The sequence below is a fragment of the Balaenoptera musculus genome, chromosome 13 (assembly GCF_009873245.2).
Source record: "Balaenoptera musculus isolate JJ_BM4_2016_0621 chromosome 13, mBalMus1.pri.v3, whole genome shotgun sequence".
Taxonomy (NCBI): Eukaryota; Metazoa; Chordata; class Mammalia; order Artiodactyla; family Balaenopteridae; genus Balaenoptera; species Balaenoptera musculus.
This window is the reverse complement of record NC_045797.1, coordinates 26,010,422-26,038,282: the sequence shown is the minus strand read 5'-3', so window position 1 is coordinate 26,038,282 and position 27,861 is coordinate 26,010,422. Positions and strand designations below refer to the sequence as shown.

The following is a 27,861-nucleotide window of genomic DNA, read 5'->3' as shown; positions in this document are numbered from 1 at the left end:
ACAACAAGATAGTAGCAGAAAGATACAGTATTTCAGAAACTCATTCTATACCAGTCAGAAGTGTTTTATTTAAAAAAACAAAATGAAACAAAGAAGTCCTTTAATCAGAAAGTCTGATTAAATTCAGTATTAACTCAAGTTCTCAAAAATCAATCAAGGAAAGCCAACAGATGCATCAGAGAAAAGCCGGCAGCTGTTGACAGTTCTTTGGTGGAAAAGTAAGTTGCACACTTATACAAGCTGCCCTAATGATCATCAAGCCCAAGTTATGTTTTCCAAATACAGGTTTCAAGACACACTAAAGAAACCATACAGACACCCCCAACAGTATAAAAATTTGACAGTGAAGTTTAAGAATGTAGGAAAGTCAAATATGACATGAATAATTTATAAAATAAGCCTTTCAATCCTAGAAAACTAAAATGGGGAAACCTCAGGAATGGTAACCAACATAAAACGAGGGCTAATAGCAAATGAAACAACCCCAAACATTTTCCCAATGACTAAGCTACAAAATGACAGCTTAGGAGACTATTAACATGTAGTTTTTCTTCTGGTTATCAATCAATACATATATTAAATTAGGGTAATTTTTTTTCTACTCAACTACCATCATTTCTTTCTTTTTTACCTTTTCCCTAATTTTCTCTTGCAACATTTTTCCTTTGGTTTGACCAGTTGAACTCAAAAGGTTTGGAACCTAATGAGCATCAACTCATTATTGGAATAGCACTTGGGAAATGCAGTCGTAGAAAAGACAAATTTGTGCAGCGTTGGTGGTATAGTGGTAGGCATAGCTGCCCTCCTAAAAAAGACAAATTTTAACTGAAGTGGTTGACAAAGTTAGGCAGCCATTCTCAATGTGACAGTGCCCCCCTGTTAATCAGTAGGTTAATGGCTTCTCTTGGCTGGATCCCATGACCCAGCACGATAGTGGAGTGCTCCCTGGTGGGTAACTGCAGGGCTATGTGTGCAAACACCCACCCATTTAAGCTTACAAATAAATAGAAAGCATTGTTTTAAACCATTTAAGTAGAATAAATATTGCATTTCTATTGGCCTGGTTTTCCTCGTGAACTAGCTTGGAGTGCTGTTCATGACACAGAAGACACAATAGTTAATTACTTGCTACTCCAAGCTCCTTAGACTTCAGTACTTCCTGCTCTTCAAGCCTCAGCACTTTTTTTGCAGCAATAATGGTATTCTTCATTAGCATTGCCACTGTCATGGGACCAACACCCCCAGGGACTGGAGTGATGTAACCGGCTTTCTTCCTGACTCCTACATAGAAATAAGACAGGCAGACTGCTTTAATTATGGCAAAGGAACTGTATGTACTTTATCATGGAAGAAGCATTCAAAGAAAAAGCAATAAAATACATAAGCATCTTCATAAGCCTCAAACTCATTTAAAAAAATCACAGCTACATTACTCAAGAGTAAAGGCTTTTGAACATACTAATATAAAATAACACACATATAGGGACTTCCCTGGCAGCCCAGTGGTTAGGACTCTGCTCTTCCACTGCAGGGGGCGCGGGTTCAATCCCTGGTGGGGGAACTAAGATCCCGCATGCTGTGCGGAGTGGCCAAAAATAAATAAATCAATAACACGCATATAATAAGCAGAGTTGTTCAGTGAATATTTATATATCTAAACAACCTATAATTTACCAGCCATACTTTTCCTCCATATTAAATCAACTTAAAAAGAAACATCTCAGTAGGTTAACTGTATGGGAAGTGTAACTATAATAATAATAAGCATTACTTCAATTAATACCTGCCTACAATATTTTCTTAATTTCATCCTATTTATTTAACTATACTGTTTGCCCAAAGCACCAAGCAAAGTAATTTTCTGGAAAATAAAAAGTAAGATTTTTTAAATTCCAATCTAAAGGGAAAAATACTTAGAAACCTAGGCTTGGGTCTGACTGCTTTAGAAGAAACAGAAAGCTAGAAATAGGATTATTGGCATAAAATTCAGATAAAATCAGAACTGAAAGGAGAAATCTACTAGCAAATTCCAAAATTTTAGTAATTTGGCTCTGTCCCATACTTTTAACATGCCAGGTCTGTGATATCTCCTCTCAGTATGAAAATGAGAAATCTGTAACACTTTTCAGGAGACTCAATAGTTTAGGAAAATCACTTCATTAAATTTTCAGACTTGTTAAAAGTCTTGAAGCTGTTTTAATTATAAAATAGCCCTAAGTGGAAAAAAACAAAACAATTCTCTGAAAACTCTGTATCTGTTCTCCATAATCTGATGATACAAACACCTAAAATAATTCTAGAACGACTGTAATTGTTAAAAGATTTTTCTTAATTAATTCTCATGGAAAGCATTTTAAATGGTATTACCAAGGTAACATAAGTTTAAAAGTTAAAATAGTTTGCCCTAAATGTCCAATAACAATAGTATTTATTGACTTTTATATTTTTAAAAAATCATACCATTTACCTTCAAAGTCCACATCTCCAACCAACTTGGGTTTAGCAGTTATGGGATCTTGAATTCTATTTATTCCCACATCAATGACAGCTGCTCCTTCCTTAATCATATCTGCTGTGATCAGATTTGGAATGCCTAGAAATGGAGATAGGAATGATCGGTTTAGTACTGAAAAGAAGATTCTTAGATAAGATTCTTATCTACTTTCAATTTCAAGAGACCTGGAAGAACGAATTAGCTTGTTTTACAAAAACCTATAAAAACTATTAACCAAGGAAACATTTAAATTTCATATAGTAAACAGGCTGTAGAAAAAACATTCATCCATCAAATCTATAATGGAATGCCAGAAATCAGTATTCCAACCACAACTCTCTCCTCATCTTTGTAAGCAGCTCACATTATCAATCCTAGGAGAATAATGAATGGAACAGCAGTGCAGCAGGCAAATTCGAAGATGAGAGTCCCATCTTCACCCTCTGAGGTGACGTGCTCCCGCCCCTTCCCTGGTGCTCTTACCTGCAGCGGAGACCACAATATCTGCAAGAGCTGTATGTTTCTTCAGCTGCTCCTTGGGAGTATATCGATGAGATATTGTGACAGTGGCATCACCTATGAGTTAAAAAATATTTCCGAATCAAAGCTGGAATTGGATGAGATCTCAACTAGGCAAACCATGCGAGAAATTCAACATCTCTGAAAAAATAATTGACAGTTCCTGTGCCATACTTTCTGGGCAGCCAATTGTAACTTTAAAAAAAAAACAAATACTCAATTTCCTGTAACTTTTACCTGTTGGTCCTAGCTCTACCCTTTGGAGTCATACATCTTTAGATTTATTCCTTGTCCTATTTAACAGCCTTTCTAAACAAAATATCACCAGAATTACTCAAGGATTTTTCTTAAAAGTGTGCTGAAAGATACCTGGAAATATTTAGTTTTGACATTATTTCTGATGTAATCATGTATAGTCATATTATGATAATCACATTAACTCTGATTTGAAGCTTTTTCTCAAATTAATAGAACTTGACACAATGATGACACATTACAGTAATATCAATTCAATTGTTTGCATTGGTCTAAGATTTTTTTCTACCAAATGGCACAGAACAGGACACTAACTTTGAATAAGTTCTACTTCTTAGCTCCAACTATCAAAGGCATAACTGGAAAATCTAATTGTCTACAACCATACTTATACTCAAAACTCAAATTTCTGAGGCATATCTATCTCTGAACTAGTTCCATACTAGTGAATATAAATGAACTTTCAAGTGACACTGAGTACAGCTTCTCCTACAAAGATTACTCCCCAAGTACCTATTAACAAAATTACAACAAAAACAAAGTTTAACAAAGTTAACATGTCCAAACATCCACAGGGCAGTCTCTCAAGCGTCTCTCGTAAGGGAGAAGAGGACTCATCCCTGGGAGCAAAACCCTTACCTCCGGGGCGTTCGTGTGCCCCGTCCGTGTGCAGCAGTACTGCAATGGGCATTCCAACGTTTTTTGACCTTCCAGCCACAAGCACATTCTTCCCCAGGGTTGGAATACCTATGAAAAATAAATATATTTGCATTTAAGATAGTGCCTGATTATCTTAGAAAGAGCACCTAAGGAAAAGGAAGGCTGATGGCCTAGGATGTGACTCTAATTGTGATAATGAAGGAATTCACTAAGCTTATTGCCTCATCAGTCAACTGGACTATCACTCACTACACATAGTGAAAGCTAAAAGGAAACATTTTATAAGCTGCAAAATGTTATGAGTGTGCACAATCACCACTATTAAAGCTTAAGTTTCCCTCAGAGGTTTCTGGATTAAACAGCAAAAACAGTTGTAGGCAACTGCTAAAGGAGTTAGGCTCTGGGGAGCAGGACTAGAGGCTGTGGGGTGGGAGTTTCCACTCTGCATGAATTTTTACCATTTGTAAGTACTACCTTGATAACACTGAGACGGATATACCTACCAGTTCGCTTAATTATTTCCCACACACCCCATGGAGTAGCTGGTAACATGGAATTCTGGTCCAAACACATTCGCCCTACGTTAATTACATGAAAGCCATCAACATCTTTGTCTGGGGAAACAGCATTGCAGATCTTTCTCTCATCAATGTGCTCTGAAAAAGAAATCAGAGCAGTGGTCTTAAGTCACTGTTACGTAGTTAGCACTGCTTGACTCCAGCTTACCTGGTTTGCCACAAAAACCTATTCCACTTTTACAGCTCGCCCCCATGACTTATTTCTTCATCTGCATATAAGGAACACACATCGAGCAAAGCCAATGCCAAGATCAAAGCCAGTGTCCTGTTGTACAACTGCTTCCTTCCACTGTCCTTTGCTTTAAGATCTCAATACCAAATCAAGGAGTAATTGGTATTCTGAGTAGGTCTGTCCCATATCTAATAACATACTCACTCTCTTGAGTTTACCTCCCCTTTATGTCAAATCCACACAAGGGGCCAGTTGTATAAAGTAACAAGTCTCTCCATTCCTCAGAAATCATTTAAAATATTTATTTATTTGGCTGCACCGCGTCTTAGTTGCAGTATGCGTGATCTTCCTTGCAGCATGCGCGATCTTTAGTTGCGGCATGTGGGATCTTTGTTGCGGCATGCGGGATCTAGTTCCCTGACCAGGGATCGAATCCAGGTCCCCTGCATTGGGAGCACGGAGCCTTACTCCCTGGACCACCAGGGAAATCCCCAGAAATCATTTTAAATGGTGGTGTCCAAATCTCACCTGGAAGAGGCAGCTGAACAAGGAGGCCATCTACATTATCATCATTATTTAGTTTATTGATTAAATTCAACAGTTCTTCCTCTGAAATTGAAGCTGGTTTCACAATTGTCTCACTGTTGATTCCTATAAGAAAATTTCAAGGTAAAAAAAAAAAAAAAGAGGCATTTATTGAGACAATGCTACGCTGCCTGCCATGCTACCAGCGAGGCTTTTTATCATCATACCCACCCTGGTAGCTGGAAAGCTTGAATCGGCTCACAAGTAACCTTAAGTAACTTCCCAAATACAAACACTAAAGAATACTAGCTTGATACTTTCTTTTCTTTTGTTTTCTTTTTTAACATCTTTATTGGAGTATAATTGCTTTACAATGGTGTGTTAGTTTCTGCTTTATAACAAAGTGAATCAGCTATACATATACATATACATATATCCCCATATCTCTTCCCTCTTGCGTCTCCCTCCCTCCCACCCTCCCTATCCCACCCCTCTAGGTGGTCACAAAGCACCGGCTGATCTCCCTGTGTTATGCGGCTGCTTCCCACTAGCTATCGGTTTTATGTTTGGTAGTGTATATATGTCCATGCCACTCTCTCACTTTGTCCCAGCTTACCCTTCCCCCTAGCTTGATACTTTCCATATATTATACTACATAATCCTCATCAACCTCATTTTATAGACAAGGCTCAGTGAAATTGAAACACAAGCTGGCTGGTGACAAAGACAATCTTTCCAGTTCCAAAGTCCATGTTCTTTCCACTGTATCACACTACCTCCCATCCCAATGTCTTAGAAAGCCATGGCTTACTATTTTCTAGAGGTTCTAAAGGTTTTTCAATGAAAAGGGCAGGAGGCTTCAATCCTCAGTGATCAAGAATAGAGTATACCAAGGGCTCACAGTCCAGTAACACTGGCCAGGCACGCCAGAGGTTTCACAGCCCTTCAGAAGGGCAGGCACACGGTGCTCAGACCACTGACCCACAGAGAAGCGGGCAACGGCACAGCTGAGCCCACCCACCTCTGGTCTGCGGCCACACAGAGTCTGCAGTACAGCGAGACCTGGAACACAAGCCTCCCTTCACTCAGACCTGTGCCTTCTGCATTCAAACCTCCAACCACTTCTACACTGCTGATTTAATTGGCTTTGGAACCAACTGGCGGAGAAACCAAAGGCTATTTCAAAGAAGTCAGAGTCATTTCCTTCAAATCCATGACTGTGTTCTAGGCCACATCACTGAGGTCTCCTCAACCAAATGCTCAAACACCTCATTCAGACTCATTATTGCTCAAGGAAAGCAGATGTAAACTGTGTTCAAGGTCACCTATCAAATGTTAGACTAGAACAGAATTCAGACTACATTCCAGAAGACACCAAGAATACCAACCATATTCCTCCTGTCCTAGTCTATAACCCTCCCCAGTAGACAGCCTGATTTCTTTATGACAAATATTTGGATACAGTTCAATCACATTAGCCTCCTCTGCCTGGGTTTTCTAATCAGAAAAAGGAATCATAAATTGCAATAGAGTTTGCCTCAGATAAGTCTCAGTTTAACAGCAGTCAGGGTCTGAGAGTGACACATACCCACATCGGCAGCTGCTCTGGTTTTGTTGAGGACATAGGAGTGACTTGCAGGATTCTCGCCAACCAGAACGACGCTCAGGTGCGGCCGTTTGTTGCCTGACGCCACCCACTCTTCCACCTCCTGCCGCACTTCCTGCTTGATCTGCTCAGCAAGTTTCCTTCCCGAAATGACAACAGCTTCATTTCTGCAGAAGGCAATAGAATCACAAAAACAAACAGCTTGAAACTTTGTAAAGAGTAAAGATCAGGCTACAAAAGTGTTATTAAATACCCAAAACTTCAGGAGGTGGGGGAGGAGGAATTGGAAGAAGGTGGTCAAAAGGCATGGTGGGCCCTCCTATCTGCAGGTTCTGCATCTGAGAATTCATCAACCATGGGTCGAAAACATTGGGGAAAAAAAATTCCAAAAAGTTCCAAAAGGCAAAACTTGAATTTGCCCTGCACCTGGCAACTATTTACATTGTATTTACAACTATTTACACAGCATTTACATGGTATTAGGTATAAATAACCTAGAGATGATTTAAAGTATACAGGAGGATAGGTTATATACAAATACTATGCCATTTTATATAAGGGACTTGACCATCTGGGAATTTTGGTATCCTGGGGGTTCCTGGAACTAAACCCCTTCAGATACTGAGGGATGACTGTACAAACTTCTAGTTATAAGATAAATAAGTACTAGGGACGTAATGTACATCCTACATTCTCAGTTAGTGAATTGGCTTTTAATTTATACATGCTTTTAAATCATTTCCCAGTTAGTGAATTGGCTTTTAATTTATACATGCTTTTAAATATATAAATTATACTATGCAGTTAAACCAATAAGCAATATACTAGACAAACCTCAAATACCTACCACTCCCTACAGCCCCTCCTGGAAAAGGAGGGGCTGCACGTCCAGTGTAGTTAACACCGCTGTATGATATATAAGAAAGTTGTTAAAAGAGTAGATCCTAAGAGTTCTCACCACAAGGAGAATTTTTTTTTCTTGTCTTTTATATATCTATACGAGATGATGGATTTTAACTGAACCTATTGTGGTAATCATTTCACAATGTATGTAAATCAAACCATCATGCTGTACACCTTAAACTTATACAGTGATGCATGTCAATTATTTCTCAATAAAACTGGAAAAAGAAAAAGAAAAAAATTCACCAAACTTAAAGTTTAGAATACATAGCTCCTGATCTGAGGGACAACTGAAATCTGAAGGATAGGTTCAAAGTGGTAAATCTGTGTCCAGCTACTTATTTAGGAGGGTAAAGGTGGGTTTTTTTTTAATCTTTATTGGAGTTTAATTGCTTTACAATGTTGTGTTAGTTTCTGCTGTACAACAAAGTGAATCAGCTACATGTATACATATATCCCGACATACCCTCTCTCTCTAAGCCTCCCTCCCACCATCCCTATCCCGCACCTCTAGGTCGTCACAAAGCATCGAGCTGATCTCCCTGTGGAATGCAGCAGCTTCCCACTAGCTATCCATTTTACATTTGGTAGTGTATATATGTCCATGCTACTCTCTCACTTCGTCCCAGCTTCCCCTTTCCCCACTGTGTCCTCAAGTCTGTTCTCTACGTCTGTGTCCTTATTCCTGCCCTGACACTAGGTTCAGCAGTACCATTTTTTTTTTTTTTTAGATTAGGAGGATAAAGTTGATTGAAATAGTTACTATCATTAATCTGAAGCATAGAGAGTTTAAGTAACTGACAGCTAGTATTTAACAGAAGTTGGGTCTCATGTTTAGCGCTTCTGAATCCAGAGTCTAGGCTCTTAATGCTACACCATCCTGCCTCTGATCATTGACAAATTGATAGGCCAAAAAAAAAAAAAAGTTTTTTGTTGTTAATTTGCATTGTTTTATTTGATCACTCACCACTATGAGGTTAAACAGTTTTTCCTATATGCTTACATGCCATTTGTAGGTTATGTTTTGCCCATGTTGTTAGAACCGAGTCATGTATCAAATCATTTCCCAGTTAGTGAATTGGCTTTTAATTTATACATGCTTTTAAATATATAAATTATGCTATGCAGTTAAACCAATAAGCAATATACTAGACAACCTCAAATACCTACCACTCCCTACAGCCCCTCCTGGAAAAGACTTTCCTGATGAAGAATAGGGATTGGAAGGGGGACTAAGGCAATTCCATCTCATAGGTGGCAGTGTGCTCTACCCCAAGACCCCAGTGCCCCATCCACAGCTGACACACCAGGAGTAAATATCTGATGTCAAGAACAACAATTTCTAGGCTGGCCAGCGGTCCAGCTGGTGCAAAGGTTTATTCACCAGGAGCAGTGGTAGTGAACTAGACCAGTAAGAGCTCCTCTCTGAACTACATTCACATGCTAGAACCACATGGATGAGAAACTGCTTGTTGGGGGTGAGACAAGGAGAAAACTCAGATCTAGAAGAAATTTCAGTTCCCAAAAACATATTCAAATCTCTGAAAGCCTATCTCTCCCCAGTAAGAATTGGTAAGAACAATAAGAACAGCTCTTCCTGGGTTCCAACGTGGAGGATTCCTGGTTTTCTTATTTCCACATATATGCTTAAAGTTCCCATTACTTAAAGTAGGACAAGCATCTATTCCTTAAGAAAAAACACCCCGGGGACTTCCCTGGTGGTGCAGTGGTTGAGAATCTGCCTGCCAATGCTGGGGACACGGGTTCTAGCCCTGGTCCGGGAAGATCCCACATGCCGCGGAGCAACTAAGCCCGTGTGCCATAACTACTGAGCCTGCACTCTAGAGCCCGCGAGCCACAACTACTGAAGCCCGCATGCCTAGAGCCCGTGCTCCGCAGCAAGAGAAGCCACTGCAATAAGAAGCCCGCGCACCGCAACTAGAGAGAAAGCCCGTGCGCAGCAACGAAGACCCAAAGCAGCCCAAAATAAATAAATTAATTAATTAAATTTTTTAAAAAAGAGAAAGAAAAAACACCTCACTGAAAACAAGACTTTCCCTTTAGATTTTTGTCCCCAGTGTCATAAGGAATGCTCCAACCTCAACACCAAAGAAGAATACGATTGTTTGAAACATTGAAACAATCTATTTCCCCTTATAGCACATATTTAATTCTCAGGGATAACATCAAGGTACTGGATATCTTGTATGGTCAGATATAATTAATTCTCAAGGCCACTGTTAATTCAAAACTTTAAAGCTTTAATGGTCTAAGCCTTCAATGCCTGCTTTTCAGTTGCATTGTGATTAAGTACCTACTTTAAACCAAATCTCAATGTCTTAGATATAATGCAGTAATTTTATATCTAAACCTTATATTAAACATTAATTTGTATTTGCGTCTTTTGAAGTATGAAGAAGATATCACACAGACACCCCTGAGCGGAAGTGTCGGTGAGCACTGTTCTTGGGGGGGTCCCAGGCGGACTTTATCAACCCCTCAGCGGAGGTAGTGGGTGAGCACCTTTCTCAGCAGGCTTACAAATCTCTTAGGAAGCGTCATGGCTGTACACCTTCCCTCCTGCCCTGGATTTCCCTTATTATCCTCCTTCTCTCCTGACTTCTTGGACTGTCTACCGATCCTTGAGCCTCCCAGCTGGCTTTGCCAGCACGTGGGGTGTTGCTTCTTTTACTTCTGTGGAGAGGTAGCCGTCCTCAACAACAAAAGGACCATATCCTGAGGGGAGCTGTTGCCTTGTGTTGTTATCACTGCCTTGGGGCCCTTCAGCCCTACCCTTCTATTTGTTTTTCTTTTGTTTAATTGATAAAGTTAATCCATTTAGTTGGCTCAGGGCCTAGGTCTCCTCCCTCCCTCTCTGAAGGATTTAGGCTCTGGGACTCTGGTTGCTTTTTCTCCCACTGGCTCTTGCTCCTTTCCTTGACTAATCCAAAGGACCTACTCAGGCTCACCGACCAGGCAGATTTCGGGTGCTCACAGGGACCCCACTGTTGACACTGGGAGAATGTCAGGACAAATAACTACCACCTGGCCGGGATCCATCAGACTCCCATCTTATCAAGACATCCCAATAAAAAAATGCGGGCAACTACAAGCATCCCGAAGGACTCGCTGCTAGGATGTGTCACCGAGTCCAAGCTCGCCCTGCTCGCTGCACGACAGGCCAATAGATGGGAGATGAGGTGTTGAGACAAGGAATACGACTTTATTCGGAAAGCCGGCAGACCGAGAAGATGGCAGACTGAAGTCTCAAAATAACCATCTTATCGTGGTTTAGATGCCAGTTTCTTTCATAGCACAGAGAAGGGGAGGAGATGAGGAAATAAAGTGAAAAGGCCATAAGTTCTGCAAATATCACCTGGAATGGCCAGTCTCGGGGAGGGGACGTGTTAATTTCTTCTTTCTTGTAGCCATCCACAAGTGGAACAGGGTCCGGATGTTTCCCTGAACAAAGGCACTTTGGTTTAACATTCAGGCAGAGGGGCAGGGTTCCCCAAGGCAGGCCATTATGTATAGACAGTATCCTTTTAGTGAAAAAAAAGCAGCAGAAAGCAAAGGTTAAAGTAAAAGAAACAGGACTTCCCCGGTGGCGCAGTGGTTAAGAATCTGCCTGCCAATGCAGGGGACATGGGTTTGAGCCCTGGTCCGGGAAGATCCCACATGCTGCGGAGCAACAAAGCCAGTGTGCCACAACTGCTGAGCCTGCATTCTAGAGCCTGTGAGCCAAAACTACTGAGCCCGCGTGCCTAGAGCTCGTGCTCCGCAGCTCCGCAACAAGAGAAGCCACCGCAATGAGAAGCCCACGCACTGCAACGATGAGTAGCCTCTGCTCGCCGCAACTAGATAAAGCCCGCATGCAGCAACGAAGACCCAATGCAGCCAAAAATAAAAAATAAATAAATAAAATAAATAAATAAAAAGATAAAGTAAATGAAACAGATCCAACATGTAGTCTGATTTGGCTCTTCCCTGTTACAGATGCATATTAACTAACTGGGGAAAATTTAGACAGGGTGGTTTAAGAAAAAAATTAATTTTCTTTTGCAATACTGTATGGCCCCAATACAAACTAGGGGACGAAGTGATCTGGCCAAAAAAAAATTGGGTCATTGAATTACAATACCATCTTGCAACTGGACTTATTTTGTAAAAGGAAAGGTAAATGGGGGGAAGTCCCATACATCCAAACGTTCATGACCCTATTCCATAATCCAGGTCTAAAGAACTCCTGCTGGGTGTACCTGGCTCACACCCCTTTCAAAGTGCCTTCTTCACAGAAGCCAAATGTTTTAGATGATCTCTTTATGAGTCCACCTCCCCGAGAGGTCTACCGTGAACTCCTACCTCCCCCAATTGTTAGGGGGGACAGTCTTCCAGGCCATTTACCCCTCATGCCGCATCCGGGGAGCTGGAGACACCAGACCCCCATAAATCAGCTCATGGATTTGGCTTTTGGAGTATTTAACAATAGAGAGGCAAAAAGGATTCAGGGACAACAGCAAAAAGCACAACTGGCAGCAGCCCTAACCCCTGCACCACCCCAGGGTTACCATCCCTGGCGAAGACCCATGGTGAGGACAGGATCCAGGAATGCTGGATCAGAGTCACTATCTTGCCAAAAACCATCTGTTTTAAGTGTGACCAAGAGGGTCACTGGAAGCAGAACTGCTCCCAGTCCCGAAGGGGACTCGGGGCTCCCAAAGCAATGATGGCCGAGAGGATGGAAGACTGATGGGGCCCGGGACCCTCCCTGGCTCCCAAAGGACACCTGGTCATTTCTCCGGAGAAGCCTCAGGTAACCTTTGACATGGAAGGTAAGAAAGTTATTTTCTTATTAGATACCTGGGCTGCCTACTCTGTGCTGACTGATTTCCCTGGACCCTTGTCCTCCACAAGCTGTATAATAACAGGGATTGATGGAAAGCTCTGAACCAGTGATTCACTCCTCCCCTCAACTGGTTGCTAGGAAATTTTACCTTTGCACATCAGTTTCTGCTCATGCCTGAGTGCTCCCTCCCCTTGTTGGGAAGGGACTGGCTCACTAAATTCCCGACAATAATCCAAGCTGGAGATCCTCACAGAGATAGCACCCACCAAGAAAAACAATTGCTCTTGGTCAGAGGAATCTACCTCAGTCCCAAGTGAGAGGAGATCTACATTCCACCCCATCTAAGTTTTTAAACTATGGGCTGTTAAACTAGTTCATAGTTCAAGAACTAAAGGTTGCTTTCTTCTGCATTCCCCTGCACCCCAGTATCTCTTTGCCTTTGACTGGACAGATCCAGACACTGAAATGCCATGAATGCCTCCACTCTGTGTGCTTATAAAATTCAAGCTGAGGGTGCTTACATGATAGGAATGGAATGGACCAAAAAAAAAAAGAAAAAACGTGGGCTAGAAATTGTCCAGCTACCTTTAAAAATGCGATCACATGAGGCCGTAGGCAAGCCGCCTCAGACCAAAGGCCTGACTGAGGGCCATAATTTAAAAATTTCTTAAACCCAGGGAGGATCCCCAAAAGTGTTTGTAAAAATGGGAGGCCACTGGTCTGACTAAGCTAACCATACCTGATAGAAATTTGAGGGAAGGACTTCTCCCCTAAGCTAAATGAGGAAAGTAAAACATTCCTCAACATAGGTAAATGGGTAGAGCAGTCCTTCAATATCATTGAGGGAGCCACCCAATTCTTTAAAAAAAAGAAAAAAAAAAAAACTGTCCTTATTTTACAAATCTAGTCTTTACAGGACCAGAGATGTAGCTCCAAAAACAAATACAAAGCTCACAATCCTTTTACCACTCCCAAAACCTTCCCTATTTATCTGAAGAGGCTTGTAAGTATTAAACAAAGGGGAAACAAAGTCATCCTAGGAGGAATTTACCTGTGCCTTTGAGATGCAAATATCCTACCTGTTTTTTTCCAGGAACCCTTATCTCTGCCATTTTTTTAAAATGCAAATTTTGAAAAAGGTGGTAAATAGTTTGGAACTTGTCATGGACAAATAAAAACCTTAAGTATCTTTTCCATAAATATTAGTAAAAAGGGTTTAGCCATCTAGACAAGTGAGCTTTATTTGTTCCACCTGCCAGAAACCCAATTTTAATCCAACCTCCTTTGTAGACTGATGCTGTACCTGACTCTTGGCTAAAATTTTGGAATGGGAACTATGAGGCCTCTGGGTTTGTTTGTAAGTTTGTATGTATCTATGTGTGTGCTGTAGATGTATGGTATTGCCAAAAATTAATTCATAAAAGAGCTCTATTTAGTTGATTTAAAGAAAATTAAGTGCTTATACAAATACTTAGAAATAGAAAGTAATCTGGCCAGAATGAACTTCAGGTTCATGTTATCTGTAAAATATTCAGTACTAAACTGATATCTGGTATTGAAGGTGGCTTAAGCTTGTTGGTTTGATTAATATAGACATGTCTTTAGAGTCATCAATGTTAAGTATAATACTTCTGTTGTGGGCTTCCCTGGTGGTGCAGTGGTTAAGAATTCACCTGCCAATGCAGGGGACACGGGTTCGAGCCCTGCTCTGGGAAGATCCCACATGCTGCAGAGCAGCCAAGCATGTGCACCACAACTACTGAGCCTGCACTCTAGAGCCCGTGAGACACAACTACTGAGCCCGCGTGTCACAACTACTGAAGCCTGCGCGCCTAGAGCCCGTGCTCCGCAAAAAGAGAAGCCACTGCAGTGAGAAGCCTGCGCATCGCAACTAGAGAAAGCCGGAGCGCAGCAATGAAGACCCAACACAGCCAAAAATAAATAAATAAATAAATAAATAAATTTTAAAAAAACTTACTTAAAGAAAAAATACTTCTGTTGTACCTAGATTTACTAGACCTTATTATATCTATTGCAAATTTAGTTATGGGAGTAACTCAATGAGGAAAAAACTTTTAAGGAAAGTAAGATATGTGTTTTCAGTAAAAGAACGTGTGAGGAATGAAAAAACACTGAGACGTTATGCCATTTTTGATAATAGATTGTGTGAGTTTCTTTGCCTTTAATCTGTATTTGCTTTTGAGATCTCTTGACACTTTGGTTAAGAAATAAGTATTGTCTCATAGTTACCAATGATTTTATTTGATCAAGTGTTTTAAAACTTTTTGACAAACTTCCCAAAAGTCAATTTTTTTTTTAAATTTATTTATTTATGGTTGTGTTGGATCATCGTTTCTGTGCGAGGGCTTTCTCTAGTTGTGGCAAGCGGGGGCCACTCTTCATCGCGGTGCGCGGGCCTCTCACTGTCGCGGCCTCTCTTGTTGCGGACCACAGGCTCCAGACGCGCAGGCTCAGTAATTGTGGCTCACGGGCCTAGCTGCTCTGCGGCATGTGGGACCTTCCCAGACCAGGGCTCGAACCCGTGTCCCCTGCATTGGCAGGCAGACTCTCAACCACTGCGCCACCAGGGAAGCCCCTCAAATGTCAAATTTTAATTAAAGTTCTCCTGACTTTCAACTAACTTTGGGGTGCTTTAGAGGGCCCCTGAGGCATCTCAGAGAGAAATATTTAACTAGTATTATTTAGTATGTTAAATTACATAGACAGCATTATCACACAAGCAATAAACCTATTTAAAAATATACTGTATGGATGAATGTTATTAATATAGACATTCTAAAACTTATTTAAAGGTTCTAAAATTTGGATATGTCCTGGTATAATGCTATAGTTCTAGTTGTTATCTTAAAATGTTCTATGTCACAACAATAACCAAGCTTCTTTATCAATTACACTGTAATCGGATATTTAACCTTTTAAGTCTTTCGTCATTTATAGACAGTTACTATTGTACTCTGATGCTGTTCCAAAAGTGCTTCATCTTCAAGAAGATTCATAGGGAGGCTACAGAAGCAGTTCCACATCAAGATGATGGCTATGCAATGATTCCAGCTCATGTCAACTTAAAACAAGAAGCTGTCCTGCTCCTGGGGCCCCTAGATCAGGCATCCAGAGATTTGTCACTCCCTGACAGGCAGGGTTGATGCCCCTACTCAGCCCTGAAGCAGCTACAGATGACAGACCATTGCCCCTCTGCTTCCCATAAGATTATGGGAGTAAAATCTCTGAGTGGGGAATGAGACAGGAAGAGGGCAGGGCACAACCTTTTAAAGAATGACATAGCCCAAGGACATGACATAAATTGGCTAGAACCAGTTAGGTCCAAGATGGTGGACAAGTTGTCTTCCACCAAACCTTGAGCCTCAGTATACGCTCATTTGTAACACATCAGCACACTAAATGACACACCACGTGACAGTTCCAAGGCCGACCATAAAAGGTAAAAAAATGGGCAGTGGCTCAATTCCTGGAAATCCCGACCCCTTCCCCAAAATAGCTGGGATACTCCTTCCACTCATCAACCTATGAAATTACCCACTCCTATAAAAACTGACAACTCCATAGCCTGCTGCCTCTTGCCTTCTGAGATGGCCCACCCTCTGTCTAGTGAGTGTGTTTCTCCCTGAATAAACCTTCTTTCACTTAAAAAAAAAAAAAAAGATATCACAATTTTATAGCAAACCTAATGCATTTACTCGATTTTACATGATAATTCTAGCAGAGCACAAAATATACAATAGCATTTCATATATACTCATGATATATTAAGGAACTAAAAACATGTTAATATTTACAAATCCAATTCAGATTTAGGGTTGAGGAGGACTTCTTTAAAAGGGCTTTGCTGCTGTCCCTGTTTGCAGATGACATGATACTATACATAGAGAATCCTAAAGATGCTACCAGAAAACTACTAGAGCTCATCAATGAATTTGGTAAAGTAGCAGGATACAAAATTAATGCACAGAAATCTCTTGCATTCCTATACACTAATGATGAAAAATCTGAAAGAGAAATTAAGAAAACACTCCCATTTACCATTGCAACAAAAAGAATAAAATATCTAGGAATAAACCTACCTAAGGATGGGCTTCCCTGGTGGCGCAGTGGTTGAGAATCTGCCTGCCAATGCAGAGAATACGGGTTCGAGCCCTGGTCTGGGAGGATCCCACATGCCGCGGAGCGGCTGGGCCCGTGAGCCACAATTACTGAGCCTGCGCGTCTGGAGCCTGTGCTCCGCAACAAGAGAGGCCGCGATAGTGAGAGGCCCGCGCACCGCGATGAAGAATGGCCCCCACTTGCCACAACTAGAGAAAGCCCTCGCACAGAAACGAGGACCCAACACAGCCATAAAAATAAATAAATAAATAAACCCAAAGTTAAAAAAAAAAAAAAAAAAAACCTACCTAAGGAGACAAAAGACCTGTATGCAGAAAATTATAAGACACTGGTGAAAGAAATTAAAGATGATACAAATAGATGGAGATATATACCATGTTCTTGGATTAGAAGAATCAACGTTGTGAAAATGACTATACTACCCAAAGCAATCTACAGATTTAATGCAATCCCTATCAAACTACCACTGGCATTTTTCACAGAATTAGAACAAAAAATTTCACAATTTGTATGGAAACACAAAAGACCCCGAATAGCCAAAGCAATCTTGAGAAAGAAAAACGGAGCTGGAGGAATCAGGCTCCCAGACTTCAGACTATACTACAAAGCTACAGTAATCAAGACAGTATGGTACTGGCACAAAAACAGAAATATACATCAGGGAACAGGATAGAAAGCCCAGACATAAACCCACGCACATATGGTCACCTTATCTTTGATAAAGGAGGCAAGAATATACAGTGGAGAAAAGACAGCCTCTTCAATAAGTGGTGCTGGGAAAATTGGACAGCTACATGTCAAAGAATGAAATTAGAACACTCCCTAACACCATACACAAAAATAAACTCAAAATGGATTAAAGACCTAAATGTAAGGCCAGACACTATCAAACTCTTAGAGGAAAACATAGGCAGAACAGTCTATGACATAAATCACAGCAAGATCCTTTTTGACCCACCTCCTAGAGGAATGGAAATAAAAACAAAAATAAACAAATGGGACCTAATGAAACTTAAAAGCTTTTGCACAGCAAAGGAAACCATAAACAAGATGAAAAGACAACCCTCAGAATGGGAGAAAATATTTGCAAATGAAGCAACTGACAAAGAATTAATCTCAAAAATTTACAAGCAGCTCAGTATCAAGAAAACAAACAACCCAATTCAAAAATGGGCAGAATGGGCTTCCCTGGTGGCGCAGTGGTTGAGAATCTGCCTGCCAATGTAGGGGACACGGGTTCAAGCCCTGGTCTGGGAAGATCCCACATGCCGTGGAGCGGCTAGGCCCGTGAGCCACAATTACTGAGCCTGCGTGTCTGGAGCCTGTGCTCCGCAACAAGAGAGGCCGCGACAGTGAGAGGCCTGCACACCGCAATGAAGAGTGGCCCCCGCTTGCCACAACTAGAGAAAGCCCTCGTATAGAAACGAAGACCCAACACAGCCATAAAATAAATAAATAAATTAATTAATTAAAGCAATCTTTAAAAAAAAAAAAAAAATGGGCAGAAGACCTAAATAGACATTTCTCCAAAGAAGATATACAGATTGCCAACAAACACCTGAAAGAATGCTCAACATCATTAATCATTAGAGAAATGCAAATCAAAACTACAATGAGATATCATCTCACACCAGTCAGAATGGCCATCATCAAAAAATCTACAAACAGTAAATGCTGGAGAGGGTGTGGAGAAAGGGAACCCTCTTGCACTGTTGGTGGGAATGTAAATTGATACAGCCACTATGGAGAACAGTATGGAGGTTCCTTAAAAAACTAAAAACAGAACTACCATACGACCCAGCAATCCCACTACTGGGCATATACCCTGAGAAAACCGTAATTCAAAAAGAGTCACATACCAAAATGTTCATTGCAGCTCTATTTACAATAGCCAGGACATGGAAGCAACCTAAGTGTCCATCAACAGATGAATGGATAAAGAAGATGTGGCACATATATACAATGGAATATTACTCAGCCATAAAAAGAAATGAAACTGAGTTATTTGTAGTGAGGTGGATGGACCTAGAGTCTGTCATACTGAGTGAAGTAAGTCAGAAAGAGAAAAAGAAATACTGTAATGTAACACATATATATAGAATCTAAAAAAAAAAATAAAAGTGGTCATGAAGAACCTAGGGGCAAGACGGGAATAAAGACATAGACCTACTAGAGAACAGACTTGAGGATACGGGGAGACGGAAGGGTAAAGCTGGGACAAAGTGAGAGAGTGGCATGGACACATGTACACTACCAAATGTAAAATAGATAGTTAGTGGGAAGCAGCCGCATAGCACAGGGAGATCAGCTTGGTGCTTTGTGACCACCTAGAGGGGTGGGATAGGGAGGGTGGGAGGGAGGGAGACGCAAGAGGGAAGAGATATGGGGACATATGTATATGTATAACTGATTCACTTTGTTATAAACCAGAAACTGGTACACCATTGTAAAGCAATTATACTCCAATAAAGATGTTTAAAAAAAAAAAGATAACTGTAATAAAATCTTTAAAAAAAAAAAAATAATAAAATAAAAGGGCTTTGCTGATACAAATACCCCTGGCAACATTCTTGATCTATAGTAATAACTGCCCCGCACCAGAAATAGATTCCCAACCCTGGAATAGAATAGAGTGAAAGATTAAAAAGGGCTTTTAAAGCCCTTTAAAAGGGCTTAGGACAGTCATTTATATTGAATGAAATAAATAAAGTGCCAGGCATGTGGGGACTTCCCTGGCAGTCCAGTGGTTAAGACTCCGAGCTTCCAATGCAGAGCGCAGGGGTTCGATCCCTGGTTGGGGAACTAAGATCTCACGTGTCATGTGGCATGGCCAAAAATAGAAAATAAATAAATAAAGTGCCAGGCATATATATTCACTAAAAATTAATTTCTAACTCTGTTGGCTAAATTTATACACACACACATCCTTAATATACAATAGATATATTTATCTATTTATACACTCATAAGGATAGTTTTATAAAAATAATCAGTGAGTAGGACTTAGATTGCACTTCATTAAAAAAATTTTTTTTAAGTTCCTTTTGAAAGCAGTAAACTTAGAGAAAATGGTAGCAGCATATTTGGGCTAAGCATGATATAATAAAGTTAAGGACACAGGGTTCTGGGAGAATCCAGTGTTCCAAGTTCCAAAGGCAACTTCTGTATGTTACGCCAATTTGCTTAAAAAAAAAAAAAAAAAAAGAAGTCAAAGAGTAACAAGAACCAAAACAAAGCCACAATGCAATGAGTATCCTTTATAACATAACTGTGTTTTAGCCCTCGCCTGCATACCACAATTCTGCCAAATGTGAAACACAGTCCTGAGAGGGAGTCATTACCTACTTTCTCAACATTTTTTGTTTTTGCCAATGGGCAGATAAAGTTACTGCTACCCCAAAATAAATGGAAATGGAGACTGAGATCAGTCCCACGGGGAATCCAAAATTTATTAACCATATTAGCTAACACGTTTAGGAGTGCTTTCACAGATGTGTTTAGAAAAATTTCCAATAAAATTATGAATCAACAGACTAGAAAGAAGAGGACTATCTAAATAAAATTAAAAACTGAAATCCAAGTCAGAAGCATCTTCACTTTCCTTCTAATTCAATAGTTTACAGTACTGTAATTTTCCATGAAAAATTAATATCAGGTGCATTTTACAATTCATGATCAACTTATTTTGGAAAGAGTTCTGTTATCTACTAATTAATGGAACCAGTAATGAGTGAACACAGACACAAAGGGGGATGGATCTAACATCTCTTAAACACGAGATATTTTGCTTAGAGTTTTACATACATTACTCTCAGTTACCTTGGGACTATTATAATAAGCCTGTTATACAGAACAAGAAACTGAGGACAGTAGAAACAAAATTCAAACACAAACTTCTGCCTCCAAAGTCCATTTTTTCCTTTACCTCACTGTTGCCTAGACTACAGTACTATCTCTCTAACCATGAAAACTCTCACACTACCCCCCCGCAAAAAAAGGAATACATTCAGACCCATATTTTTTTTTCATTTCTGTTCAATTTTATTTTATTTTAACATCTTTGTTAGAGTATAATTGCGTTACAATGGTGTACCAGTTTCTGCTTTATAACAAAGTGAATCAGTTATACATATACATATGTCCCCATATCTCTTCCCTCTTGCGTCTCCCTCCCTCCCACCCTCCCTATCCCACCCCTCTAGGTGGTCACAAAGCACCAAGCTGATCTCCCTGTGCTATGCGGCTGCTTCCCACTAGCTATCTATTTTACATTTGGTAGTGTATATATGTCCATGCCACTCTCTCACTTTGTCCCAGCTTACCCTTCCCTCTCCCCGTATCCTCAAGTCCATTCTCTAGTAGGTCTGCATCTTTATTCCCGTCTTGCCCCTAGACCCATATTTTTTAAAAGATGTTTTAATTTTACCAGCTAGCAGTAATCAAAGCAATACATTAGAACACTGAATACCAAATGTACTTATTGCCTTCAGAGATGTGGAAACCTACATTTCATTCAGAAAAGGCAGTGAAAAGAAGGCATTTGCTTTTTTGTTTTTTATAAATTTATTTATTTTGTTTATTTATTTTTGGCTGCGTTGGGTCTTTGTTGCTGCGCGGGTTTTCTCTAGTTGCTACGAGCAGGGGCTACTCTTCATTGTGGAGCCTGGGCTTCTCATTGCGGTGGCTTCTCTTCTTGCAGAGCACAGGCTCTAGGCGCGTGGGCTTCAGTAGTTGTGGCTCGCAGGCTCTAGAGCGCAGGCTCAGTAGTTGTGGCACACGGGCTTAGTTGCTCCGCGGCATGTGGGATCTTCCCGGACCAGGGCTCGAACCCGTGTCCCCTGCATTGGCTGGTCGCTTCTTAATCACTGCGCCACCAGGGAAGCCCCAAAAGCAGGGCATTTGTTACTGGAGAGTGTGAGCAAACTGTTCCAGTTCTTTAGGTAAGGAATTGGAGTATTTTTATAAATCTCTTTTCAATCATGAAAGCACATGTGGCCAGAACTCAGGAAGGTAGGAAGAGGGAAGAGAACAGACAGTAATGAAAGATGGGGCTGGAAAGGCAGGTCAGGGTCAGACAAAGGAAATCCTTAAATGTCCCCTCTGAAGTCTTCTTTCAAGAACGCATTAATCCCCATTCTTTGCTCCAACAGCACCTTGGAAACGTCTCTAATAGCATTTTTACACTGACCGAAAATTACATTTTCTGCCACACGTACGTGTTCTGCCTCTTGACAAGTATGGGAGTTCCACTAAAGAAAACCGCTTTTACCATGTCTGAATTCGCACAGCCTAGCACAGTGCCTGGATAAAGGGGCTGCTGTTACAAGGCTTAGGTCTCTGCAGTGTAAAGGCTCTAAAGATTGACGGGAAAGAGGGTGCATAGCTTTAGGGAACGAAATCACAGCTCCCCCTCCACCCCCCCCAAAAAAAAGATTCTTCAACTTAGGTTTAGAATAGGAATTTGAGGTCCAAAAAAATCAGGAAATATTTATTACCTCCCTAAGAAAACGCAAACAGAGCTTTCCCTCTTCTCTTCCCGGGCGTTTACCACCTCAATTTACTCGGTCTGGCACTGACCAACTCCGGGTGGGCTGCAGTCAAAGTCCTGGTGACCACAACACATTTATTCTCTTGGGAGGGAAAGGGGCAGCTTGTAGAGCAGCGCGAGCCACACCCACGGCCGGGAGAAGGAGGGAAGTGCTGGTACCCGGCGAGCAAGGCTCCGCCCTAACCCCCGCCGCCGCTAGGGTCCCGGGAAGGGACGGCTCACGGAAGGCGGCTCACTCACAACTCTTCCCTGCGCTCGCCAAAACATCTCCTCTGCTTTCCCGCTCTTGGTATCAGGGCCAAGGGCGACCGGCAGGTTCTGGCCGGTGACCTCCGTATGCTCCCAGGTAAGTTGCGGCGCCCCAGGGCCCGCCAGCACCTCCGCTCCACACGGTGGGCCCCGTTCAGCCGGCGGACTGGCTTTGAGACAGGGCGACGCCCGGAGCCTGCAGGAGACCGGCTCCTCCGAAAGGCGGGCTCCCGGTTTCAGCCCACACAGCCGAACGAGCGCCCTGGTGGTAGGCTGCGGCCACTCTGGGATGCCACGTCACCCCGCCACACCCCTCTCGGTGGCCACCACCTCCCGGGACGGAGATGCTCATTAAGGGAGTCCCTGGGCGGGCCCCGCGCTCGGTTCCCCTCGGATTTCCGCGCTGACCCAGCCCCCCGACCCTCTTACCGAACTGCCGAGAGGTGGAAGGGGCGATGGTGGAGGCGGCAGCTCTGCGCCGGCCGGAGCAGCCGGGTGGCCAAAGCGGATAAAAGCGACGCTGCAGCCATGGCCAGCGCCCGGAGGGAAAGGCGCGCCGGCCCTGCGGTTATACCGCTGCCGCGTGGCAGGCCCCGCCTCCTGCCGGCACCCATTGGTCCCTGCGGCTCTCCACTTGCAGTCTGTTGGGCCGCTGGAGCTGAAGGAACCGATCGGTTGTCTTCCTTTAAACGTAGAGAAGCCCAGTAAAGCCATGCTTGTGATTGGAGCAATAAGAGCTAAGAGCGAGGCCCTGGATGGTTCCGAAGGCTCGATAGCTTGCCGAGACTGGCTGAGGAAGGCAAGCCCCTGCCAAACGTTGTCACGGAAGCTCGGCCAACGCGTTCATTCACTGCCCAATTATCTGAGTGCCTACTGTGTGCCAGGCGCTTTAAGAGTGGATAAAAAGATAGGCAGATGGAATAGCAACTAATAAATGCAGAAGAATGATGCAGTTAGAAAACGACTATTTGGCAAAATCATAGTAAAAATTGAGAATCATCAATGGATGTCAAAATAACTGAGTGAAGTTGGATGAGGACCAAGTTATTTACATATAGTGTTACCAGATCTTGCAATAAAAATACAAGATGCCCAATTAAATTTGGATTGGGAGGAGGGGTCATACTTTACTAAAAAGGTATTCGTCTGTTACCTGAAATTCAAATTAAACTGGGCTACCTGTATTTTATCTGACTGGCCGCCCTATTTGCATAGTCTCAAAGTATCTCTCCCACAGAGTATTTTTTTAATAGCAAAGGGGGGGACTTCCCTAGTGGCGCAGTGGTTAAAACACTCCGCACTCCCAATGCAGGAGGCTGGGGTTTGATCCCTGGTCAGGGAACTAGATCCTACATGCATGCCGCAACTAAGAATTCAAATGCCACAACAGTGGAGCCGGCGAGCTGCAACTGAGGAGCCTGCCAGGCACAACCAAATTAAAAAAAAAAAAAAAAAAGATAGCAAAGGGAGGAAATGGTACATTTACAGTGGAGAAACCTGACAGTCATCACCTTAAACAGGTGATCAAAATTAACACCAGTAATAGGACAAAAACACATTATATGCCCTCAGATATGACGCATTGAGGAGGACACACCACTTCATAAATCTTAGCAAGTCTGAATATTGAATAAAGTGATTTTCCTAAACCATTGAATTCCCTAAAATTGTTACAGATTTCTTATTTACACAATGAGAGGAGAGATCATAGACCTGGAATGTTAAAGCAGTCCAGGAAAAAGGCACATTCCTGAAATTTTGTAATGTACTAGTAGATCTAATCACAAGGAAATATCAGACAAGTCAAAACTAAGGGATGTTCTACAAGAAAAGCAGCCTGTACTCTTCAAAAATGTCAAAGTCATGAAAGACAAAGAATGAGGTACTTTTCTAGATCAAAGGAGCCTGGGCATGACAATTCAATGTAATATGTGATCCCAGACACCACCCCCCCCCATTATTTTCTTTCTTTTTCCTTCATTCTTCTTTTTTTTCTCTCTCTTTTTTTGCTATAAAGGACATTATAGGACAACTGGCAAAATAATAATAAAGTCTGTAGATCAGTTAATAGCATTGTATCAATTTAAATTTTCTATAGCTAATCATATTGTGGTTATGTAAGAGAATGTACTTGCTGTTAGAGATAAAGGGACATCATATCTACAACTTACTTTCAAATGGTTCAGAAAAAAAAAATATATATATATATATAGGTTTTGTTAGGGCTGCAATAAAATACCACAGACTGGGTGGCTTAAAAAAAATTATTATATCTATATGAGATGATGGCTGTTTGCTAAACTTATTGTGATGATCATTTCTTGATGTATGTAAGTCAAATCATTATGCTGTACACCTTAAAATTATACAGGGCTCTATGTCAATTATATATCAATAAAATTGGTAGAAAAAAAACAAAATTAATTCTCTTGCAGTTCTGGAGGCTGGAAGTACAAGATCAAGGTGTTGGCAGGTTTGCCCTCTCTTGAGGCCTCTCTCCCTGACTTGCAGGTAGCTGCCTTCTCACTGTCCTCACGTGGCCTTTCATCTGTGGGAGCACCCCTCTGGCGCCTCTCTCTGTATGTCTTAATCTCCTCTTCTCATAAGGACACCAGTCAGATTTAGTTAGAACCCACCGTGACCACCTCATTTTAACTTTATTGCCTTTTTAAAGGCTCTATTTCCAAATACAGTCACATTCTAAGGTACTGAGGGTTAGGGCTTCTACATATGAATTTGGGGGTGGGGGGTGACACAATTCAGTCCATAAAGATGTATATACAAAAAGAGAAGCTGATAAAGCATATAGTGAATATAACATATTAACAACTGGGGAATTGGGCGAAGAGTATGTAAGCATTCCTTGAACTTTTCCTGCAACCTTTCTGTGTGTCTGAAATTATTTCAAAAAAAATTTTTAAATCAGATTTCTGCCCTCCTGGGGTTTGAGGGAAAGGTAGACATACAGTGATCAAGAGAAGAGACTAAGAAAAAGAATGTGGTGCTGAGAACCCTCAAGACAGTAGATGTGAAAGGTTGTACAGCTCAGAGCATGCCCTCAGGTTATATGCCTGGGTGTGATAACTCACAGAATCTATCCCCAGCAAGCCCTGGTGAGGAGGGCCTTACAGTTACTTGGACCTTGCAGCAGTGGCTTTGAAGAGGGAAAGGAACCAGACATGCCCAGATTTTAGGATACACAACCCTCTCACCACTCTGCAAAATTTTGGAAATTCTCTTTTCCCAAAAAGAAAACTCTTGAGAGTGAAAGCATGAGAACATTATTATATATTTTTTACTATGCCTAATGAAAGAACTTCCCTCCATGCTCCCACAGTATTATATTGAAATACCACTTGTTTAACAAAAATACTTTATGCTCTAATTTTTAGCCCAAATTCTGTGGGGTGCTCAGGCCCTTCTAACTCAGGCCCTAAATAGCCTTTCTGCATACTCTTTCCTTGCTCTGCCCTCCACTGAGCACATCCTGTACTTCTACCTGCTGTTTGATTGCCCTCCTCCATCTACTCCCCAGAACCACTGCTACTCATCCCCAAGGCTGCACCCCCAGACTGCCTGACTTACCCGTCTTGCCTATGGGCCTCCACGTTAAGTGGCCTCACATGTTTCATTGACACATAAGGAAGAATTTGGACCACACACGGGCAAAAGAGCATTTTTGCTCCAACATAATGCCAATAGGCAGAATTAATTGCCCTCTCTTTGAGGCTATCATAGAATATGAGAATACTCCTATGTCAGTCCTCAGAAGGACATCTTGATATTTGTGCATCTGTCTATCTCTTCAAATATTGAAACCGTGCAACTCAGATTGGGACTTACATGCTGGGTCTTTTTTTTTTTTTGGCCCCATTGCGCAGATTGTCGGATCTTACTTAGTTCCCCGACCAGGGATCAGACCCGTGTTCCCTGCATTGGAAGCATGGAGTCTTAACCACTGGACCCCCAAGGAAGTCCTCCATGGTCTTTTAATTGAGATCACACACCTGGTCTCAGGACCTAATGAATCTCAGGTTCTTGATGTCTCATCACAGAAAGAATTCAGTGAGAGACAAAGTGATAGGTAAGAAGTGGATTTATTTAGAGAGAAACACGTTCCACAGAATATGGGCCATCTCAGAAGGTGAGAGGCCCCAAAATATGGCATGGTTAGTTTTTATGGGCTGGGTAATTTCATAGGCTAATGAGTGGATTATTCCAACTATTTTGGGGAAGGGGCAGGGATTTCCATGAATTGGGTCACCACCCACTTTTGGGCCTTTTATGGTTGGCCTCAGAACTGTCATGGCACCTGTGGGTGTGTCATTTAGTATGCTGATATATTACAATGAGCATATAATGAGGCTCAAGGTCCACTGGAAGTCAAATCTTCTGCCATCTTGGACCTAGTTGATTCTAACCAGTTTTTGTCATGTCCTATGGTTATGTCATTCTTTTAAAGGTTGTGCCCTGACCCTTTCCCTCCTGTTTCAATATGTTGTGGGCTTATTAAACCAAGACAATTCATATCTCATGACTCATTTCATTCATGCAAGCACAAAGCACATTTATAACCAAACATCTATTAATAATCATTCTAATAATAGCTAAGCTTTACTGAACACTTATAATGTGTCAGGCACTGTTTTATGCCCTTTGCAAACATTATCCTATTTAATTTTCACAATAAGCACATGAAGTAAGTGCTATTATTATGTCCATTTACAGATGGGGAAAATGAGGCACAGGAGGTTTAAGGAACATGTCTAAGGTCAGGGTGCTAGTAAGGGGAGGGCAGAGATTGAAGCCAGACAGGCTGGCTCCAGAGTCCATGCTCTGCTATTAAGTACCATTTACTGAGCACTTATTCTGTGCCAGGCACTGGGTTCAGCACCATCTTCTTTAATCCCAACAACCCTGTGAGGTACGTATTATGTTCCGCATTTCAGATGAAAAAACTGAGACTCAGAGAGATGACCAGTTGCCTGAAGTCACTCACCAGCAAGATGAGGCCTGGCATGGAAGCCTTCCCTCTAGCCCTCCACTTCACGTGGGCCTGAATATTTAATAGATAGCTAAGGAGGAAACCGGAACACACACAGGCGAAATCACTTAAAACTATAAATGGGTGAGAGAGAACAGTTGGGCAGAGGAGGCCATGGTGGTGGGACCCACAGAATTGGCAGCTAAACTCTAACAGTGTTCCATGTCTAGAAGGAACCACAGAGCTTATGAACACCAACACATTCCACCACCCGTCAAACCTCCAGTGTAACTGATTTACCTGAAGAAATCAAGGACTCATTATCATCCCAGAGCAATTTCTAAGTGAGGATTATGCCGGGCATCCCTCATGACCTAGAGCT

The 27,861-nt window shown here is 41.7% G+C and overlaps 1 protein-coding gene across 1 annotated transcript; it reads right to left on the bottom strand.

Annotated features, from left to right (window-relative positions):
- Positions 1 to 81: 81 nt before the first annotated feature.
- On the bottom strand, positions 82 to 23,082 carry MTHFD2 (methylenetetrahydrofolate dehydrogenase (NADP+ dependent) 2, methenyltetrahydrofolate cyclohydrolase). The gene is made up of 8 exons (XM_036873049.1): positions 22,925 to 23,082; positions 6,792 to 6,976; positions 5,207 to 5,329; positions 4,432 to 4,584; positions 3,908 to 4,015; positions 2,978 to 3,070; positions 2,468 to 2,593; positions 82 to 1,281 (listed from the first exon to the last, which is right to left on the bottom strand). The coding sequence occupies exons 1-8, from the start codon at positions 23,023 to 23,025 to the stop codon at positions 1,118 to 1,120; spliced, it is 1,053 nt and encodes a 350-aa protein (XP_036728944.1). The 5' UTR covers positions 23,026 to 23,082; the 3' UTR covers positions 82 to 1,117.
- Between the last annotated feature and the right edge of the window lie 4,779 nt (positions 23,083 to 27,861).